General features: G+C 40.0%; 2 protein-coding genes across 2 annotated transcripts in view; both read right to left on the reverse strand.

The window, feature by feature from the left end:
- LOC129724282 (copper-transporting ATPase 1) overlaps positions 1-430 on the reverse strand; it is a 31,714-nt gene extending 31,284 nt beyond the window's left edge. The window contains exon 1 of the mRNA XM_055679015.1: positions 42-430. Coding sequence (XP_055534990.1) covers positions 42-78 — 37 coding nt within the window. The 5' untranslated portion in view covers positions 79-430. The remainder of the gene's footprint in view (positions 1-41) is intronic.
- A 1,162-nt stretch (positions 431-1,592) lies between these two features.
- On the reverse strand, positions 1,593-18,748 carry LOC129724284 (spondin-1). Its single transcript, XM_055679022.1, has 5 exons — positions 18,407-18,748; positions 3,905-4,308; positions 2,777-3,845; positions 2,292-2,717; positions 1,593-2,235 (listed from the first exon to the last, which is right to left on the reverse strand). Exons 1-5 carry the CDS (start codon positions 18,597-18,599, stop codon positions 1,982-1,984), a joined length of 2,346 nt encoding a protein of 781 aa, XP_055534997.1. The 5' UTR covers positions 18,600-18,748; the 3' UTR covers positions 1,593-1,981.
- Between the last annotated feature and the right edge of the window lie 54 nt (positions 18,749-18,802).

Consider the following 18,802-nt stretch of genomic DNA (forward strand, 5'->3'; position numbering starts at 1 on the left):
GGTGTTAACATTGGCCGGTTATAGTACTTTTCATTTCTCACCTGGCACGGCTGCTAACAATTCCCTCTGTGCAGACATCCTTTGTGTGGTTAGATACGCTTGTCTTGCCACTAAGTAAATATATATTACACAACTTTATCTCGCCGATTCGATGAAGTACTACACCCGCACATTTACATATGGTTGCGATTTTTCGTATTTTCGCAAAGAGCTTTGCGTTGTTCACTACACTTTATATTCCTATTGCAATTCCAGCTGTTTAAGCTTCGCCGTAGCATTTATTTGGAGACAATAAAGCACGGAAAGGCAGCACATATTTTTCTAACACCCGCAAGCACTAGGTTCAAACTGGGCAGCACAGATCACACGCCACTCGACAACAAGAACCGAACTACCCGAAAGTGTATACCTACGCAACGCATCTATAGAGTATACGAGATGGGTGTTTATGGAAACATCGGATGAAAAGTGTAAGCCAGTGATGCCACATTTTCATCTGTATTTTGGAGCTCATAAAATCTTATCACCTTGGTAAAATTTGAAAATATCTGTAAAATAAAATCTGCATATGTACTAGACATATCCTTCTCGAAAAAAAATGCAATATAGCTTGTTCAACATTTTCTCCGTGATTCATTCATGCACACGTTTATGCGTAGCATATGAATATAATAAAACCTCCGACACGCTCCACCGCATTTCAGTAAATTATGTTTTTCAACTATATGAAGAAGTTTAATTTACGACCCCATGAAAACCAAAAAAATCTGTATAAATCTGTATTATTTCCAGAAAGTCTGTAATCTGTAATGCAGATATCTGTATGAAAAAATACGCAAAAAATCTGTATAAATGCAGATAAATCTGTATATGTGGCATCACTGGTGTAAGCTGACAGATGCACAAGTATTTCCTTTTTCTTCGACGTTTTGCTTTGTTTCGTTCCTTACGTTTCGTGTTTATTTTGTGCTGCAAGATGATTTCTGGAAGCCTAGTAAGGGACCATTTGCAAGTTACGTAAAATCAATATGTTGAAGGTAGCAAAAACATTCCCAACACTTAATTAATAGAAATATAAACGCATCACCATTCGTACTCAAATAATAAAAATAACACATTGAGAAGCGCAACAAACATAGCAAAAGTTGCCACTGCAGCTTCGAACATATACGGAGTAAATAGTAATTTGCTACAACTAGCAATTTGTAAACAAATGTTTACAAGCCATTAAAGAAATGATATCAATAACGGGCTCATTAAATGCATTTTTATGAGTTCCTTGTAATGTGAAAGATAACCATATTTGAATGCGCATAATGCCTTGTTCCTATTGCGGATATCTTGTGATATCGCGTATCTTAGTATCAGAATCCATACATTTAATTTTCACGGGAAATCTAGTGTATGACAATTGATATCAAGATAGGCGATATTACATGATATCCGTGGTAGTGTGAACGGATTATTAAAAGATAACAATGCGTCAAAATGTGCATAACTTTTAAATAATTGAAAATGCAAGCTTTTCTTCATATATTATTGATGGATGGTCATGACGGTGTTAACAGATCGATAAATAACGAAAACCAGAATTTGGGTTTTTATATTTTTTTATTTATTAAGAAAAAAAAACGAGAAAAAATGATGCACTATTGGCATAAAAAGTGGACAATATTGCTGAATGCGAAGAATCAAATTGACGCAGATAATCTTTCCAGGGTTAATGTTAGTCGTCCCGAAACGCTCCCAAGTAGGATCGAATGAGCCCAATTTTTTTATCCAACTGATATCAGGAGTTGAGTATTGAACTCACTATTAGATAAATATTTTTTCTAGCAAAAACACTGTTTTCCGAAAATAGAACGTCAACAATTCGTATCAAATATATTCAATTTTGCTATTGGTAGGACATGCTTAACGAAAATCCTCTAATTCTTTTTTCTAAACTGCACATAAGAGTAATGTTGGCGCAAGCCACACCTCAAATACAAGGAGGCCCAGTGCACTTTCGTCGCTTAATGATTCTGCTAGGGCAAGGTTGTCCTCCGTTACTAGCCTGAACAAGCACATTTCGATACCTTTCAGAACGACCTGTTCCACAGGTCACACTGCAGGAGCTCCACTCTGTCCAATCTGATAACACACAATCCACTGGTAAATCTACTTCCTGCTGTTGGGAGGGCCTTGAAACATCTACTACCGGCTGTCTGTGAAGCTCGCGGTTGTCACTAGGATCTAAAACAATAGCAAAATGTTAGTGATGAACTCATAGAGAAAAATGTTACAAATACTTTTGGTAAGATGGCAGGTTTGCATGCAGTCTTCGTTGGTTAAAAAGTTGTTTCGATTACCCCGACAGCCTCCGTACATAAAAGGCACACAAAGCTCTCTTCCTCCGTCATAGGCAAAACGTTGATACTTTCCTCTGCAGGGACCAACCTCCGGTGTTTGGGAACAGATTTCTCTTGCTGTGAATACATCAAACAGGCAGTCTGCCTTTTCGGTGCAAGCCCGTTGCTGGTTCAGCTCAATTCGTTGCGAACATTTCTGTTGCAACTCTGGAACAACCAGCAGCAGACGAGTTCGGATCTTTACCCCTCTACCACAAGTCGCACTACATGGACTCCAATCGCTCCAGGACGTCACTGGACACATTGGATCCGGTACTTCCACATCTGTTAGTGAACATTCCGGTTGCATACATTTTTCTTTTTCGACTGAAAAATAATTCGTGTTTTAAAACTGTGAATTTGGTCAAGAATTTTGGGTGCCTCACCAACACTTATGTGCGGACATTTCTTTCTTCCCATGTAATCGATGAATGTTCTGGTTCGCATGGACACACCAATTCCACAGCTCGCTGAGCACTCGGACCATTCGCTCCATCTGGTTGTTTTGCAAATACCGATCCCTTCGCCTTCTTCATTCACGCTTGCCGCCGTTTTCCCGATGTTTTCAGAACTATCGTCCGTTTCTTGACCTTCATCTGAACATTCGGCTACATCTGCTACACACATTTCCTTCGATATCAGCTGCCTGTTGCACTGAAAACGAGCAGCCTTCTCTGGCTGCAAATACTCCCTTGTTCTCATGCGTATTCCCTTACCGCAACTAACCGAACACGGTGTCCAATCGCTGTAACTCGTGGTCTCGCATTCAACCCTTGTAACCTCTTCCGTGTTTTCAGCCAGTTCCAGAACTTGTGCTTGAAGAAACTCATCATCACAGTTCCGATGAATCACCTTCTCCCTCCGGAAGTAAACCTTCGCCAGTGGGACCATCTCCTTAGATCTTGGATTGTAGAATGGAGCACGTGGATCTTCCGGATAAAGGGTGGTAATACGATGCATCCGTTCTCTGGGTTGCGTTTCGGCATTTGCCGACATATAACTGATACCGTTATCAGTTCCAGCATCCCATGGATACAAATCAACATCCACTGACTCCACCCAAGTACAATCTTCGCTACAAAGATCAAGTCCGCTGACACCGACGACCCAATCCGGGGATGGCCCGAACATGGAAGCCAACGATACTTTATGATGCTTGCGATCCACACGGAAGTTCGAAGTTGTATTTGAGTTCACTCTTGGATACCACAACCCTGCGGCTTTTATTAGTGTTCTGAGTCGAGGGCCTTTGGCGCGCAGTTCCTGTTCTAGCTGACGAACCGAACCCCATTCCGCAAGTGCTCGGAAGCCATCAGTTGCGATGTGGTTTTCACCCCAAAACGAGAAGTTTGTATCGTGGGATGCTCCAATGATATCGGAGAAATGAGTTAGCCAAACCGCGAACGGGAAGTCCTTTGGGTGTGTTTCGTTGGACCAGATGCCCTCGAATACGAACTGTGAGAAAATCGATTGTGAATTAGAGTTATCAGGAAAAACAAGGTTTATCGCTTTACATTGTACTTAGCCTCATCGCAGGCACAGCATTCCCCTTTCATCACAGTTGGATCCGGTTTCATTTCGCACAGGACCTTAGTCAGTGCACCGTCGTCTGAGTACCAAGAATCTTCTCCCTCGAAAACCATGGCCGACAAGCTGACGCAACCGGAACCGCTAGCCGGGGCTACCCACATTACCTGGATTTCCGTTTTAGGGAAATCGTCCGCCTGTGTTACGGTGTTCACGCAATGATCGTAGAACTTTGTCAAAGAATCGCTAAACAGTTGAAAGCGTCCGACTCGCTTGGGACCTGCGATGAAGGTGCGCGAGTTTTTGGCCGTGCCACTGCTGGCCTGAGCGGTGAGCATGAAGTGAGTAAATTGCTGCAGCTTGACGTGCGTGCGGGAACCGACCAGGAATACTTGGGGAAACAAAAAAAAAACATTTTTCGAATGAATTTGATTCTCGTACGAATTCTGTATCGAATTGATTCGATCGAATGTAAAATTTGTAAATAACATGACTATTGTTTTTGTGCACATATGATTGTCTGATGAACAGTACGTATGAAACTCGAGTTGATTCGATGATTCGAAAAGCTCAATCAGGAAATCTCGCTGCGAGGTGCTTAAAGGGCTATTCCCACTGCTTCCGTGCCGGGTCCGGACCGTGGCTGTTCCGTGTGTCGTCCGGGCTTGTTTGAGATTGATTGCATGCGTTCTTACGAACGCATTCACACCGACGCGCCGTGCCCAGACCGGGGGAGTGCTGAGTTGCCGTCGTGCTGCCGCCGTGCGAGAGAAAAATTATCGTTGCCGACGATACTTTGTGTTGGCCGGAGAATGCACGGAAGGCACTCGGGTAGATGCGTGTATGTTGTAGTGACATATTTCTCACGGAGTGAGCTGCGGTATGAAAAAAAAGAGGAAGACGTTCTTTCACATACACACACTAACATTTCTCAGCCAGAGCGCGGCGCAGGCACGGTTCAAGCACGGCGCAGTGTGAATGCATGAAATGTCCCGGAGAGGACACGGACACGCCCGGATCCGGACCGGTCCTGGCCCAGAGCAATGGGAATAGCCCTTAAATCATAAACAAAACCTTTTTCTGCAGTTCGCCCAAGCCTTCCGGTTCCGGTGATTGTAGTTCCGCCGGAGGTTCAGCCCCGGTAGCAGTACAATCCTCCGATGGTTTCAAATTCTGCGTATCTAGCAGTATATACAGTGGAATCATGGAAAACTAGCCTTAGCTTAGTTAGGTTTTCCAGTTTTGCGAAATTATTTCCCCAGTTGATTGCTGTGTAACCAGATTACCCGTCGCTGATTAGGGTCACACGTTATTTATGACTCGGCTTATGTACTCTACAACATCTTCGGCGATACAGCTGTTGTTGTTACTTTGGTGCACTTGCGCGTATAAGGTCATCTCGGAGCTCTTCCTCGGAACCCTTCGAACGTGGACTATTGTCGGTCACCAATACTTCCTGCATACCAAATTTCCCGAAGATCTCCCGAAGTGATGCGTTTGGTCGGAATGATTTCCGGTCATTTGGAGTACGAATCCACCACCAGGAGGAAGTATGTGTCGTCGATGAGACCAACGGCAATTTGCCATGATTCGAGCTTCGTCTTGGTGTCACGTACTAGCGCGGTGATTTCATCGTGAATGTGAGGACATTAGTCGAAATTCCGCGCCAGTGAACCCTGTGCAGTTGATGGAGCACTGTTCATCAAAACTATTAAGTATCATACAGCAAATCTCAACGCGCGAAAACTGCTAAACCTCTGTTGTTCCAGAGAGATACTTGGCAAACCCTTCTGCACGAACTTGATGACCTTCTGTAATGTTCTATCCTGGCTGGTTTCTTCCGCAACCGCTTTGTACAAGACGGGAAGATACTCGATGGTAATTGCAGACTATATTGCAGAGAGCTTTTTCAACTTCTAGCGACGCAATAATGTACTCCTTGTCCAGCATAATGTGTGAATTGATTAGACGGGAGAGGATGCCCGCGTGCTCGCAATGGTCCGAGGAGATCTATACGATGTTGAATTCATACAGGAGCATGGCCTACCTTTCGGCAGTGTACGGAATTCCACGCTTCGATTGCTAAGAGCGACTTGTGGTCGGTCTGAAGAACAAACTGCCTCCCGTAGATCATCCGTTGGAATTTTGTGACGGCGTACATCAGACACAAAGCTTCCTTTTCTATTTGGCTATAGCTGGATTCGGCTGGCGTTAGGTTTCTGGGTCTGCAGACACAACTATTTAAAGATGAGGGTTGAGTTCAACAGCATGAGCGGTGATTAGAGAACTTCCTTGAATAGTCAAAGGAACGCTGCGTTGTTGGGCGTCGGTTCATTGGAAGTTGAGGCTCTCCTTGGGCAATTTGGTCCAAAGCCTGGCAAAGGGTCCACTTTTTTCAAATGTATTTCCCGTAATATAAATTATCGCACCTTTTTTTAAGAGGGGGATTTGTTAGTTGCTTAAGTATTTATGATAAATATTAGTAAATAATGAGTATGTGTGTCCAATCACAAATGGTGACTTCTCAACACTGTTAGTAATTTGTAATTTTAATTGTTAGGATTTGTTTGCTTTCGCAATAAGGACTTATCATTCGTAGGAATTTAAACCTACTTGTCAAGAAAGGAAAGTAAACTTACAACTAACTTAAATGCTATCGTAGCAATTGAGGATTGCAATGATTTTTGTCGAAAATTGTTAATAATTTTATTTGACATAGCTGCTAATGGTTCAACACCAATAAGTCTATGTAATTCGTGTGTACCAAACCAAGGAGGACGCTTCAAAATCATTTTCAGAATTTTATTCTGAATCCTTTGGAGCGTTTTCTTCCTTGTTGAACAGCAACTTGACCAGATCGGTACAGCATAAAGCATTGTTGGTCAAAAAATTTGTTTGTAAATCAAAAGTTTGTTCTTTAAACAAAGTTTAGAATTCCTGTTAATGAGAGGTTATAAACATCTCGTATATTTGATGCACTTGGCTTGTATACTCTCAATGTGCTCTTTGAAAATAAGTTTTTTATCATAAATTAGTCCCAAGTACTTAACCTTGTCAGACCAACTTAAAATAACCCCATTTATCTTGACAACGTGATTATTGTTTGGCTTGAGGAAAGAAGCCCTAGACTTATGCGGAAAAATTATCATTTGAGTTTTAGAAGCATTGGGAGAGATTTCCCACTTTTGCAAGTAGGAAGAAAAAATAGCTAAACTTTTCTGCAATCGACTGCATATGACACGAACGCTTTTTCCTTTTACGGAAATGCGTGTGTCATCGCAAAACAATGACTTTGTGCATCCTGGAGGCAAATCAGGAAGATCTGAAGTGAATATGTTATACAGGACTGTGCCCAAGACAGAACCTTGAGGCACACCTGCTCTGACAGGAAATCTATCAGATTTTGAATTCTGATAGACAACCTGCAGAATTCGATCAGTAAGATAATTTTTCAGAATTTTGATTAGGAAAATTAAAAGTTTGCAATTTCGCAATCAAACCTTCATGCCAAACACTGTCGAATGCTTTTTCTATGTCTAAAAGAGCAGCTCCAGTGGAATAACCTTTAGATTTGTTAGCTCGTATCATATTAGTAACTCTGAGCAATTGATGAGTAGTGGAATGCCCATGGCGAAATCCAAACTGTTCATTTGCAAAAATTGAATTTTCGTTGATGTGTGACATCATTCTGTTAAGAATAATTCTCTCAAACAGTTATTGAAGAAAGCAAACTGATTGGTCGATAACTTGAAACTTCAGCTGAGTTTTATACGGCTTTAAAATTGGAGTATTTTTTGCATTTTTCCATAATTTGGGAAAATATGCAATTTTGAAGCAGCAATTGAAAATTTTCACTAAAAATTCCATTGTGCTCTCAGGGAGATGTTTGATTAGTATATTAAAGATTCCATCGTCACCAGGTGCTTTCATATTTTTGAAATTTTTAATAATTGATTTAATCTCATTCAAGTTAGTTTCAATTATTTCTGCAGGTAAAAAATTCTGGAAAGAAATTAAATCAAATTGACGTGTGACTTCATTTTCAATTGGACTCACAAAATTCAAATTTGAGTTATGAACACTCTCAAACTGCTGAGCAAGTCTTTGAGCCTTTTGTTCATTGGATACAAGAAAACGTTCACCTTCTTTTAAAACTGGAATAGGCTTTGAAGCTTTCTTAAGAATCTTCGACAGCTTTCAAAAGGGTTTTGAATATGGTTTCAATTTTTCAACTTTAGTCTCAAAATTTTCATTTCTCAGAAGAGTAAATCTATGTTTAATCTCTTTCTGTAAATCTTTATAAATAGTTTTAAAATCAGGGTCACGAGAACGTTGATATTGACGTCTGCGGACATTTTTCAAACGAATCAGAAGTGGGAGATTTTCGTTAATTATTGGTGAATCAAATTTCACTTGAGCCTTTGGAACAGAATAATTCCTGGCATCAACAATTGCACATTTTAATGCTTCCAAAGCGAAATCAATATTCACTTCGTTTTGTAAATCAAGCTCATTATTGAAATTTCTCTCGATATGAGTTTTGTATCTTTCCCAATTAGCCTTGTTATAATTAAAAACAGAGCTCATAGGGTTTAAAACTAATTCATGTGATAAAGAAAAAGTTATTGGAAGATGGTCAGAATCAAAGTCAGCATGTGTGATCAAATCACTACATACATGACTTTGATCTGTTAGCACCAAATCAATTGTTGAAGGGTTTTTCACAGTAGAAAAGCATGTAGGACTATTCGGAGACAAAATAGAATAGTATCCTAAGGAACAATCATTGAATAAAATTTTGCCGTTGGAATTACTTTGAGAATTATTCCATGATCGATGTTTAGCGTTAAAATCGCCGATTATAAAAAAATTCGAACGATTTCTGGTGAGTTTTTGTAAATCACCTTTAAAATAATTTTTGTGCTCGCGTGTGCATTGAAATGGTAAATATGCTGCGGTTATAAAGTAAATCCCAAGTTCAGTTTGAACTTCAATTCCCAAAGTTTCAATAACTTTCTTCTCAAGATGGGGAAGAGCACGATGTTTGATTCGGCGATGAATAAAAATTGCAACTCCACCGCAGGAACCCTGAATCCTATCATATCTATGAACCACGTAATTGGGATCATATTTTAATTTCATGGTAGGTTTCAAAAATGTTTCAGTAATAATTGCAATATGCACATTATTTACTGTTAAAAAATTAAAAAGCTCATTCTCATTGGCCTTCAATGAGCGAGCATTCCAATTTAAAATTTTGATCGGTTTATTTAAAATCATTGCTAAATTTTAAATTAGAAACAATTTTGATTGTAAAATTTGTACCTATTTGAATCGCTTCAAATATTGATTTTGTCTGCAACATGGCGTTCATGAGATCAAACATTGCCTGTTGCAGAAAAGAAAGTTTACCTGCCGTAATAGGCCCCAGGCAGTTGACATTAGAAAAAATATTTTCGGTAGTAATATAAGCTGTGGTAATAGGTGTACAATTATTTTCTAGCGTGTTTTGCTTACCCATATTAACGGTCATTTTCGAACTACCAACATTAGGCGGTAGAATGTTCGAACTACCTGTAACCTGGGCATAATTTAAACGAGTATGCAAAGGAGTAGTGGGCGGTACTGGTACGCTTGGAGAATTATGTTTTGATTGGGAAATTGGTATTTGTTTACCTTGCCTTGCCTTAACAATTGCTAAACGGACTGGGCATTGGTAAAAATTTGACATATGGTTGCCGTTACAATTCGCACAGCGAAAATTTTTACTCTCTTTCGCAGGACATGTGTCCTTTTTGTGAGAAGAGTCTCCACAAATGAGGCATTTTTGGTCCATGTTACAGAACTTTGAACCATGGCCATAACGTTGGCAAATACGGCATTGGGTGATATGCTTTTCACCTCCGCCAAACTTCCTATAAACTTCCCACTTTACACGCACGTTATATAAAGCATGTGCTTTTTCAAAAAAATTTAAGTTATTAACCTCACTGCGGTTAAAATGAATTAAATTATTAACAAGGGAAATTCCAGTGCACTGACTGTTTTTGCCTCGTGATTTTTGTTTCATTAGAATTACTTGGGTAGGGGCTATGCCAAGTAATTCTGTTAAAGTAAGTTTGATCTCATCAACGGTTTGATCGTTGGTGAGACCTTTCAAGACAACCTTGAACGGCTTGGCGTTCTTGGTGTCATATGTAAAAAATTTGTACATCTTGTCAGTTAAATACTGAACAAGACGATCACGACCTTTTATTGAGTCGGCTAATAAGCGGCATTCACCTCTACGGCCAATTTAATAGGTAATTTTAACGTCAGAATCAAACGTTGAAAGTTCCTTTTTGAATATATTAAATTCAGAAGAAATAGTTACCACAATGGGTGGAACTTTCTCCTTTTTTAAAGATTTTACATTTTGTATAGTTTCATTATTAATAACTTCCATTTCACCAGCTTCTTGCTCAGGCAAATATCAAAAGGATTGTCACTACAGACACTCGAAGTGTCAGAAAGAGATGCCTCTCTTTTCCTCCCTGCAGCGATGCGTGGTTTCTTTTTTCGTCCAGCCATTTCAGGTGATACGAAAAAGGTTAAAACAAATGTTAAATTCAAAAGTAGGTAGTCTTGAGAAAGACTGATGGGAAATAATTTTCAGGTAGTCTTTAAAAGACACACTGACAAAACACAAACTTTGAAGCTATAGGCAGTCAAAGACATGGGCGTAGCCAGAATTTCAAATAGGGGGGGGGGGGGGGCAAGCTCTTCAAAATTTTAGAAGTAAAAAAATGGTACACTAAGGTCGCTTTTTACGCGGCTTTTTTCACGTGGATTACGGAATTTACGCGGTTTTTTTACGCGGATTCCGGAATTTACGCGTTTTCTTACGCGGCCCGTATCCCCCCGGGTAGAATGCGACTTTAGTGTGTTTTGAAAAATAGAAATAAATACTAGTCTCTAGTGATTGTTACATCAAGACAACCAGTGAAAAGTTGTCCTTGACATCAGAAATTGGATTATTCTTTGTCCAACCTCGAATATGAATAGATGTTCTTTACTAAAAACTCTTAAGTTCATTTAAACCTTTGGACATATTATCTTGGCGACGAGGATCTCAAGAATCCACGAACATGACAGAAGATAGAGTTGATCAGCAGCTGCAACCGGGAATTCAAGATAAGATTCACAAGATGGCTCAAATTTTACAGCGGATAGCGGTCCAGCAGCAGCAGCGTCAGTATCAAACCCCGGAGCAGATTGTGGAGTCCCTCTCTTCGAACATCATCAAGTTTGTCTTCGACGAAGAAAACGGAGTTACGTTCGGACGTTGTTGTTTAACCGCTACCAGGACCTCTTCGAGAACGATGCAGGCCAGTTGAATAATGGGCGAAGGTACGTTTACTTCTCCGGAAGCTGACCACCCATTCGCACAGCCGCTATCTCAACTACATCCTGTCAAAGCTTCCCAAGGACGTGAAAATTGAAGACACAGTCAAGATTCTCAATAAAATCTTCGGGCATCAAACGTCAAATGTCCCGGAAGCGGTTCATGTGTCTCTTCACGATTGTTGTTGACCATCTGCCGATGAACACTCAACAAGCAGAGAGCACTCAACCGCTGTTCAACCATTGTTGACCTCAGCCAGGTTTTCACCCGCCGTAATGTTCTGAACGAGCGTTCAATCGTGCGCGTTTCACATGGTAGAGCAAGTGCAATTAGAATTACTTTCTCAGTCGCATGGAAGAAAGGACGGACTTTAGTTAGCAGGTCTAAAAGATCCAACTCTTCCAAGTTCTTACGGTCTGCTCTCATGCTGCTGCAATGTTGAAACAAAACTTCCACCTCTCCAACAAAATTGACAACTTCATAAAAAATTACAAAATTTTCGGTTTTGCGCTTGAACTCTTCCAACGACATGCGTATTACGTTAGCGGGATGCAGCAAGGACAACGCGTAGGCAGGTGCACTATCTTCATCGAACCGTGTTTCAAGTGAAGTTACAAGAGAATCAAGGTAAGGAATTGTCACAACTCGGTTCCAATACTCCAAGCTAGTTGATGCAGGTGGATTTGCCAGGTACTTTTCCGCTGCAATATCCTTGGTGGATCAACTGAAAAACCTGTGCAATTACACGTAACATAGCGCAAGCATTTCAAACAATTATTTTTGATCTGGCTGATACTTTACACAGATGGGCTAAAGATGTCGTTTTGTGCTATTAGAGTTATTGAAAACAAAATTCTGCACCAATGTCAACATTTAGGGGGGGGGGGGCAACGGCCCCCTGCCCCCCTCTGGCTACGCCTATGGTCAAAGACCAGTCCACAAGCAACCGAAAACACGTCTGATCTGTAGGACAGTGAATTATTGCACCTAATTACGATCGAAGCGTGAGAGCATCGTGAGGCGAACATGTTTACGATTACCTTCATTTGTTTAGGTCCAGACGAATGCCATCCCTATCTAGAAGCTGGCTCAGGTACACTTGACTTGTTGTATGAAGAATCGACATTTTTCGAAATTGACCATGAACCTCTAGTCTTGAAGACGCTGCAGGACACAGCTCAAGTTCTGATTGTGCTCTTCGGTTATGCTGGGACCGACAAGGATGGCATTGGCGTCCATAATCGGGTGTGCACTTGATATTTGGGGAGTCAGTTGAAGCGATACAGCTCTTTATAAGTGTTAACAGTGGCAAACTTCCTGCTTTCTTCGTAGAATTCGACCTGCAGGTATCCGGGTGGTCGATGTGGCTAAACATCGTGCAATTCACCATCCGGTGGATATATGTCCTCCGGGAGTGAAATGGGTAGTAGTTCGCTTTGAGTGAACTGGTAAACTGGAGAAGTCCGCACAGAACGATCCGCCTTGCAGATCACTACGATTACGGCCACCAAAACAGCATAGGTGACTGGAGTGATGAAGCCTCCATTTTCAAGTCACTTCAGTTCGTCATCGGCTTCGGTTGTGCGTCCAAGTTGCGAGTGAAATGGCCTTGAGTTTTCGTGCAGAGCCTCATGTGATTGGTGAACACTTCGGGAAAGTTGGCCTTCAGTTTGAATTCAACTGTTTAGTAGCAACCAGCTTGCACGACGATAACGGAACGTCTCAGAACCCAAATTTGTTGCTGAGATGTTCATAATCCCTGTTGTGTGGTAGTTTTTGTTATTCTGCTTTGCCTTGGATGGCTTTGAATTTGTCTTGGATGTGAAACAGGAACAGTAGCCTTCCTCATGGTCCGTTCGGCCGCAGTCGTGGCACTTGTGCGTCTTAAAGCTACATTCGCTGGAGTAGTTTTCGCCGAACTTCTTCTTTTGTTGGTTGCAATTAGGAAAACTGGAACAGGCGGCCTGTGTAGCAGCTGTACCGGTCAAGTGGAGGGCTTGACTAACGAAGTGTAGTTCCTCAAGTTCATCGTGCTCTTGCACTCTTCTACAATATGCTTTAGCGTTATGTCCTGGGTTTCGTTTCATTTTCACAGCAGTCGCATTCGAATATCCGCGTTCTTAGGTATCTTCAGCTCACACACAAAAATTAAAGCCCTGAAGTGCTTCTATTTGAGCTCACGTGTATCTTTCGTGAGCTCTGGAGTTGAGTTTTTGAGGCAGCAGCCGTACCTTCGCGTCGTCGTCGAGTTAAGCATCTTTCTCGAAGAGATCCGCATACTTGACAAACCACGCTCAACAGCACTAGCATACCCTGGATGTTTGTCATTTGTTCTGCTAGTCGGGTCATTAGGGACCTGCTGATGGTAGAGGATCTACAGATTCGTTTCCTTCCGCTGCCTCCTGGGGTAGCACCATATTAACCCATTCCCGGCGGGTGATACCAAATGACATCACCTGACATTTTAACTTTGATTTAAGTTTAACAATGGTGCTTATTACGGGAGTCACTTCACGGTGAAATCAGAGTGAAGTGAACAAAATCCTATTACGGGACTCACGTAAGTGAAAAAACGTCGCAAAGTGACATCTGCCGTGGAATCTAGGTTATTATGAGTGTCAAATCAGTGAAGTGAGAACGGAAAAAGCGACGATTCGCGTGGAATTATTTCACGACCATTTTGAACGGTGAAATGATTCCACGTAGATGCCATAAGTCTTAAAGTTGATTGATTTTTTTATCTAATGGTAAATATTGGATTTATTCTTCAGTAACGAAGCGAATCAAAGTTTGATCCGTGCCTCAAAGCGGTCAAATGTTCATTTTTTTGCCCGATGAAAAAAATGTAAACTGTTCAGGAAATTTTCGATACCGGAAAAAACATTTTTTTTAATGCCGAATGTCTTAGAAATGCAGAACACGTCAAGATCTGGTGTTATTGGTGATTTTTGTCACCTCACTTGAGGTGGAATCGGCAATAGGTCTAAAAAAGTAAAGTGAGCTTGAGAGTGAAATATATTTCACCGTGAAGTGACTCCCGTAATAAGCACCAATAGTTATACTTGAAAATTTGCACGATGAATTTATTCAGTATGGTTAGAGAACAGATTGATCTTTATTATGCAATACAGTTGGTGTCAATCGTGCATTTAGTTAATGAGTAATAAGAGTATGAAGTTCATTTTTGACGTAGGACTACGTCTAACCGCACTATATCGAGATACATTCCGCGAAAACTAAAACCAAGATGTAACGTCGGAATGAAAGATTTCAAACGGTTATACCGATGTAACCACATGATGAATCACAATAGTCAATATGTCGTTGGATTGATAAAATGATGGACAATTTTGTGATTCTTCAATTTTCATTATCACTTCATTGTTAAACAGTGAAAATTGAATAAAAGTTTCAAGGTCGAATTTTCACCAACAATGTACCAATCATATGCGAACACGCCTGGCACAGACTTCATGAATAGACACCAACTGCCTGCTGTGATATCCTGTATAGCAGTGGCAAAAAAAAATTTGACAGAATCTCCCCGTCCCAATAGGTCAACTAATTTTAGCTCCCATGAACCTAGGCTATTTTGATGTCTTGAAGGTGAAGCTTTTTCGGAAAGTTCGTAACCACCTCCACTATCAGACAGTATTACGTTCTGCTGTTAATATATATGTTAATGTTAATAAAACTGATGTCTTGAAGGAAAATATGATGGCACAGGCAACAGTACTGCACCGAGTAATGAACAGAGCGCTGGTTACTCGTCGTCTATCAGTGCAGAAAAACTCGAAATTCAGGTTTTGGGCAGTCAAGCCAAGTGAAAACTACATTGCCGCTGTTGGCGCACAGTGAGGCGTGGAACACAATCGAATTGCCGTTTGAATTGTCTTCTACTTCTTCTTCTTCTTGTTTCGCATAGCAGCAAATATCAGAATTTAATATGATTTTTCGGGTGCCTCAAAATACGCTACGCAGCCGGGGACAACAAAATGCGTTGTTTATTTTTGAAATCTACACTCTGCTTTTTTCAGATTTATTTAAATAACTGAATATAGGGTATTAAAAAGACAATAGAAAACCAAAATGCTCCGTACAGATCTTTGAATAGGTAATTAAACGAGCTGTACTGATGATTATATTTTACTAGCTAAATGAAGATAGTACAATATGACAATACTATTTGCACCCGCGGTGGCGGTATAGAGGAAAACCAATTTCATTTCATCTTGATATTAGAGTTCCGACATTAGTATTTGTATTTTTCAATTGAAAATTTTTTTGAATTAGCATTTGCAAGAAAATGTTACTTTCCATAACCTTACTTGTAATTGAACAACGCTATGCAAACATTAATTGCTGAGGCTAATGTTGCGCATCACTCTAGCCCAGTTTATTTTCGAAGATAACGGACATATAACTTTCAAATATAGTATCTTCGTTGTTCATTGGTATCTTGAAACTGATCAAATTTTTTCTGATTGATTCTGTATAATGATAAAATGTTTAAATTAACCTGAATTGAATGTTAACATGTTCATAAAATTCTATGTCAATTTAAAATTTTCTATTAATTTTCATTTTCTACTAAAAACGTACTTCATTATCGATATTTTTCCACGAGCTTGTAACTGCAGGAAAAAAAATTATGTGACATCTTTGCCGCTTTGTGATCGGTGAGTGAGCCAACTTCAACAAGTTAAATAGATATAGAAGGAAGTTTAATTTCTACTAAATCGTACTCAATTAAATATTTTATAGGAGGTTGCCTTTTCGCGTAATATAGAAAATTTGCTGTATTAGAATGAAAGGCATTCATCAATGGCCCGGAAACCAAATTTAGAGGGAAATTTGGGTCTAGGGCTCTATAGCAATGTTTTAGAGAATAAATTTGGTTTCTGGACCATTGTGAATGTTAAAGAGAATGTTTTTTCTTCTAAGATAGAGTGCTGCAAAGAAATAATTAAAATACAGACCCCGTTCGATTTTGGCAACACGCCAGAATTTTTTCTGTTGCCAAAATCGAACCATGCCAAAAATGAACGGTTCTTTTCAATGACTTTTTTGACTTTTTAAGTGGTCAAAGACGACCTTAACAGTAGAAATGGCCACCAATGAACTAGTTTAGGTTCTAAGTCGCCTGACGACCTAGATACTTGATATTACCACCCGAAACAAAATACTTACCTTTCGGAAGATGTTGAGCTTAAATTGGTTAAAATAAATCAAGCAAACTACAAAACTAAAACGAGCTCAAATCAAACATAGCTTCAAAATAAAAATATAAAATTATTGTAGTCCTACGTCAACTATGCGGTCGTGTCTTGGATACCACCCTCTCACTATTTTTTGAGGTAGAAAATGATTTCTCTCCGCCGGGAATGGGTTAAATACGCGGGTGGTGTACGACGCGACTTTTTCGAGCGGTTTTTCGAGAAAACGGTGAATTACCAGCACGGCTTTACTTACAGCCTATAGTCGCCACTTTGTTTCGGAGCGATGATGGACCGAGTCTAACAAGCAATAAGGGACTGTAAAGGCGGCAAACTTTGATATTGCGCAATATTGATAGCGTCTGATGACCTGTACATAACTATCCAATAAATTCTCGATATTTTTACAATAGCTATTTGACAATTATTTCGTGGTGCTACTGTTTGCATACTCAACAAACAATTTCGTTGTTTAACAGCTTATCTAACTGTAGTTCAACTATTGCTATACCTGCTAAAACTGCTAAGTCGAGTTAAGTAATTCTGATATTTTTGATATCTTTTTAATGACTTCGTTAAAACATTGTTATAGTCTTAAAGTTTATTTTTAAATATTTTAAAATGAAAATTTAGTACTAGGCGAAAAGTCAAATAAGGTGTACACCTTTTTAAACAAAGAACACATGACATGTAAAGGTTCATTCTGACCATATTCGGTAATCGGTAAAAATCTGTCCACGTGGTATGTGGATGGCCCGTAACAAAATTAGGTGCAGCTCCCATCCGCTTAATCTTTGCAAAAAGCAAATCATGATCAACGCGATCGAACGCTGTTTTCAAGTCTGTGTATATGGTGGCTATATAAGCTCCGCAGTATGATGTAATTTCCGTGAGATTAGTAACCGTTGATCTTCCAGCAAAGAATCCATGTTGGTCGCACAAAATGTGATTTTTAGCTTCATAAAATAAAAGTTTGTTGACAAGAGTTTTCAGCAGCTTAGAACCTACACACAGAGATGTTATTCCGCGATAATTGGATACATTTTCACGATCATCTTTTTCGAAAACAGGAAATAGTATGGATTTCTTCCATTAATCGGGAAAAGATCCCTCAGCCATTGACTGACTTCAATCTGACGTTAGAGGAGCACAAAGTGCAGGTGCACACTTCACTTCTGGTGGATTACCATCTGGTCCAGGCTGACAAAAAGATTTTAGTTTATTTAGGGCATCGTTACTATTACACTGATCCTTTTCCTTACGTTTTTCGTTAACAAATCAGTTTACAGAATCTTTTTGGGGTTCGCTTTAAATCATCTTGCTTTCGCTTTGTAATAGCTAATATGATGTATTGAAAAAACTTCATAACATTGCAATTATAGTATAAAACAATGTTAAAAAAATGGCTTTAAGGCCACAAAGTTTCATTGAATTCTGAAATGCCCTACCAACATTTGGTCGAGTTGGCGTAAAATAAAATTCTCATGATAAGAATTTTGCCGAGGCATTCAAAATATAATATGTTGACACTAAGGAAGTATTCTTAATTTTGAAAAGTATAAAACATCAAACCAAACATAAGTTGTATGATAGCAAGAAAAATCACAATACATTAATTTACGCAAAACGCGCCTACCGCTTTAGTCTATTTCCAGTGCATACGTTATCAACGATGGACCAGATGCATGGCGTTTCGCGTACTCATCAATAATTAAACTATCATCGTTGTTCATTATTAGACCGTACGACAGACTTGCGAGTGTAAAAGCTGATTTTACTCTCCGCTGCCGGTATTTATGACTGCTGGAGAGATAATACACTTGAACCGAGCGAATATGTCGTAATCTGTTGCTGTTTTTATTAAAAATAATTCATGCAATTTGAATTACGGTTATAGATTTTTCCCGGTTCATAGCCAGCCGGATCGTTCCGCACCGCCAGCCGATATCCGTTGTCGCCTGTCCGTTTGGCCTTCGTCACTGGACGACCACTGAAAACAGGAACTTTACTGCAGGCCAGACTTTGGTGCACCGTGGCAAGTACTAGCACCAGCACTCCGGCTGCAAACTTAAGAGGAATCATACTGTTCCCCTTCAGACTCTTATCACACTTGGTTCTTCTACGGTTATCAGTTTCACTGAACTTCTATTCTCTGTTTCACAACCTAAGAGATGAGCCGAGATTATTGCTTGTATAAAGAAACATCCACTGAGCGCGGCGGCTGATTAACGACTGACTTGCCGCCAGTGAACGAACGAGAGACGATTCTACGACGGGGAAAGTCT

Source organism: Wyeomyia smithii, chromosome 2 (assembly GCF_029784165.1).
Source record: "Wyeomyia smithii strain HCP4-BCI-WySm-NY-G18 chromosome 2, ASM2978416v1, whole genome shotgun sequence".
Classification (NCBI taxonomy): domain Eukaryota; kingdom Metazoa; phylum Arthropoda; class Insecta; order Diptera; family Culicidae; genus Wyeomyia; species Wyeomyia smithii.